The following is a 4,020-nucleotide window of genomic DNA, read 5'->3' on the forward strand; positions in this document are numbered from 1 at the left end:
ATATATATATATATATATATATATATAATCAGTATTGTTATGAAAATAGCTTTGACCTTGTGGACCCTGTGACTACGTGTTGACAGTTGCTACAGTGCAGCACAAACAGAAGCGCCTCCTTGAAAGGCCATAGGAGTGATTGGGAATGGCTTTGTGACAAAAGGGGCATCGACTGGCTGGAAGGGTCAATTCTGAGAGTAGAGAATGGGAAGGAAGAGGATTGTTAACCCGAGGAAAGAGTAAACAAAGACAGAAACTCCTGCCAGTGTCCAGGTGAACTGCCAGGGTTCAGCTGGGAGATGCGGAAGAAGAGGGTGGGAGATCAGAAGGACCGTGAAGGAAGCCAGACAGAGTGAATGCCCATGATTTTCAGGAGGAGGGAAGGGAGTGCCGTACTCTGACCATTATTTTGGAAATCTTCCAGTAGCAAAGGCAGGGTGAAAGATGGATTTGGAAGGTGAGACTGAGTAGAAGGAGAGAGGCTAGTTAGGAAGCTGTTCCCGTCTTTTATCGAAGAGGTGGTGAGTCTGGAGAAGGAGGATGGTCCAGGCCTGTGAGTAATGGAGAACAGAGATACCTGAGAGAGCTGTAAAGAGCTAGTTACTGGAACCAGTGGGGAGAGAGGAATAGGTTGCAGGGGTGAGAAGAGACATTGAGTTTGGTTTGGGACTTTTTGATTTGGAGATGCTTCCCTGACACCCAGGTGAGAGATATTCATTAGTCAGCAGAAGTTGGGGCCTAAACCCCAGAGAGAGAGGTCCAAACCATGGGGGTGGGGTGGGCTTTGGAAGTTGTGAGACGTTAGTGAAGCTGTAGGAGTGGCTGGGGTGACCCAGGTTATACAACAGGAAAAAGAGGGCTGAGACTGGAGCGACTGTGATGGGAGAGCCTGGGACTTGGGGAGAGAGGCATTTAAGAAGGTTCCTGGGAGTCCTGCATTAAAGGCGAACTTCTGACCTTGCACTGGCTTTTTTGCCCTGTGACTCAGCTCCCTGAGGAGTGGCCACCCTCTCTGCCTCATTCTCAGCTTACTTAGGTTTACAGACTTGAAAGAGATCCCTTTCTTCCAACCCGGGACTGAAGTAGCACCTAGTCACAGAGTAGCCTGGGAGAGCTTGGCTTCCTACATAGACTGTGTGCCATTGTCAGTCCGGGAAGTGACAAAGAAGCAAAGGGACTATCCTTCCAAAACTCTGAGAATGTTTGCATATTACTGATTAAAGTAAATCATACTTAAATATGCATAGGGAAGGCTACAGTGGCTCGTACATCAGATGCCGTTAGGTATTTTATTCATCTGAGCCTTATTTTGTTCAAAGAGGAGGATATTTGATGCTTACTTGAAGCTGAGGGAACGGGAAGACAGCGAGAGGAAGGGCAGTTTTTGCCACTACTCTTTGCTGCTGCCTCCTGCCACTGTCACGCTCAGAATATTCTGCTAAGAAACTGAACTTTGTCAGTCCAGTCAAACCCCGTGTTGCTTTCTCCTACTTTCTGTGTCATTTGCTTCATTGTGGTTCCAAAATGACTTTATCTCTACTACCTTTTTTAAAAATGCCACCAAGCTCTTACATTTCAAACACATTAATGTCTTCTGTAGGACCCATGAGGAGTCTCAACATGAGTGTAACTCAAATGCAATTTGAATTTAAATTTAAATTTCTGAAAGGCTACCTCCTAAGTGCTTCTTTCCCTCAGTAGACCAGGGAGCTTCATAGCATGATGGGCTTTGAAACAAAGTGTATCTGGATTCAAATCCTGCCTCCACCTCTTAACTGAATGACTTTGGGCAAAATACATAACTTGCAGGGCCTTACCTTTCTCATTTTTAAAATAGAGATGATGATATCTACCTCATTCACTGAATGACTATTTACTGAGTTCAGCAGGGTACTGGGCTGGGCACTAGGGGTACAGCAATTTAAAAAAAAAAAAAAGGACATAGTCTTGGCCCTGGACACAAATCATCTCCCAAATGAATACGTAAGACATGGAAGAATGCTGAGTAGTTCGAACTCTGAGGCATACCGATGAGTTTGAATTCTGGCTCTGCCACTATCTGTATACTTTAACAAAGTCCCTTGACCTCTCATAGGGTTGTTTTGAGAAATAAATGAGTTAGTATATGAAGTACTTAGCATAATGCCTGGCACACATGAAGCCCTATGTAAGTGCTACCTATTGTAATTACTGGACCAGGCAGCGTTTCCTTCTGTTCTACAGAGTCACTATGAGTTGAAACCAATTTGACAGCACCTAAAAACAACATTACAGAGAGTAAATAACAGGATGGAAAGTGTAGGATATATTCAAAGTCTGGGAAAAGGAGAAAATCTAAGATGGGAGAACCAGAGAAAGCTTTGCTCTTGTGGCGTAACGCCTAAAGCATTTGACCACTAACCAGAAGGCTGGTGGTTCAAACCCACCAGCCACTTCTCAGAAGGAAGACTGGCAATCTACTTCTGTAGAGATACCACCTCACCTCGGAAACCCAAGGAGAGTCGCGTTGAGTGGGAACACTTAATGGCAGTGAGTTTGGTTTTGGTTTAGAAACTGAAAGGAGAACAGGAAAGAGCAGAGAAGCACAGAAAGGGAAGTGGCCTCAGGGCAGAGGCCGGAGCTGGTTGGGTGGGGGACTGAAATGGAGTAAGCGAGGGTGTGCTGTGAAGCTGAGTGGGACAATGTGCAGACTGAGTGTCCCATCTGCGGGACACAGTGCCAAGAGGCTCCCTCCCTGAGGCCAGGAGCTAGTAGTCGGGGTCACAGAGAATCCCCCCATGGCAGCAGTCATAGAGTTCTTTTTCTTTTTCATGAGAAACCTCTTGTGTTGCTGATTCTGAAGCCTTGGTTGTACTGTTTTCCTTGGACTAACGCTCAGAAGTAGTCCAACCTCCCAGAAAAAAAAAATTCCAGTTCAAGAGGTGATGCCCCGATTCAAAATCACACCACAATGAAGCTGTTGTAAGTGACAGCCCTGTTTAAAACATGGCTCTGGGCTCTACCTTAGTCACAGCCATATGAATAGAACCACTTTTTCTCTCGAAATCGGGGGTCAGTCAGTTACAGAGTGCACAGGCCAAGTTGGTCTATCACCTGTTCTTGTTCCACCTGTGAACTGGGAATGTAAGAATGGTTTTTAAATTTTTTTGTGATTGGAAAAACAAAAACTAAACTAAACCACAAAGATAGTATGTGGCCTGTAAAGCCAAAAATCCTTACTCTCTGGCCCTTTACAGGAAGTTTGCCTGACCCCACAGACCATCTGACTGGAGCTGTTCACACTGACCCACATCCACTCAGGGAGGGCATTGTGTTGGGTGAGCTATCCCTCCTCACTAACAATGGGTCTTTGATCTTCCAGGACAAATTCTTCAGAAAGACCAGGAAATCAAGGACCTAAAACAGAAGATAGCCGAAGTCATGGCCGTCATGCCCAGCATCACATACAGTGCCACCACCAGCCCCCTGAGCCCCGTTTCCCCCCATTATTCTTCCAAATTTGTGGAGACCAGCCCTTCTGGACTTGATCCCAATGCCTCTGTTTACCAGCCCCTGAAGAAATGAAGGCCAGCTGTGTGTTTTGCCCAACCATTTGGTTATCAGAAGGCATCACAAAGGAGCGTCTCTGGCAGTCAAGATAAAAAAAGTTTATATTGTGTTTTGTGGGACTGTATATGTTGTTGTTTTTAAAATGGGGGGAAAAAGATACCATCCGAGTCTGATTAGAACTGCCCATCAGTTTTTCTTGTAAATTTTTAGAAGACCTCACAGAACTTTGCAGTTTATTTTTCTCGGCCAACACATTAAAACCATTCTTGGATTTCAAGTAGCCAGTTTTGCCTTTCATGTATTCTTACATGGTTTCCTCTTGAAGAAGAAGGAAAAAAAAAGTCAAGGTTTTTGCCTCTCAGCCCTTTATTTTTGTTTTGGTCTTAAACAAGCAAGCAAAACCTACACATTGGATTCACATGGGATAATGAAAACTTTGAGTTTTTAGAGTGAAAGGGTTCAGTAATCTAA

The 4,020-nt window shown here is 44.7% G+C and overlaps 1 protein-coding gene across 1 annotated transcript in view; it reads left to right on the forward strand.

Annotated features, from left to right (window-relative positions):
• Positions 1-3,564, forward strand: part of MACO1 (macoilin 1) — an 86,884-nt gene extending 83,320 nt beyond the window's left edge. Inside the window, exon 11 of the mRNA XM_007935744.2 lies at positions 3,362-3,564. Within this exon, the coding sequence (XP_007933935.1) occupies positions 3,362-3,564 (203 nt within the window). The remainder of the gene's footprint in view (positions 1-3,361) is intronic.
• The last annotated feature ends 456 nt before the right edge of the window (positions 3,565-4,020 follow it).

This window comes from Orycteropus afer, unplaced genomic scaffold (assembly GCF_000298275.1).
Source record: "Orycteropus afer afer isolate SDZICR_OR568_19922 unplaced genomic scaffold, OryAfe1.0 scaffold00031, whole genome shotgun sequence".
NCBI lineage: Eukaryota > Metazoa > Chordata > Mammalia > Tubulidentata > Orycteropodidae > Orycteropus > Orycteropus afer.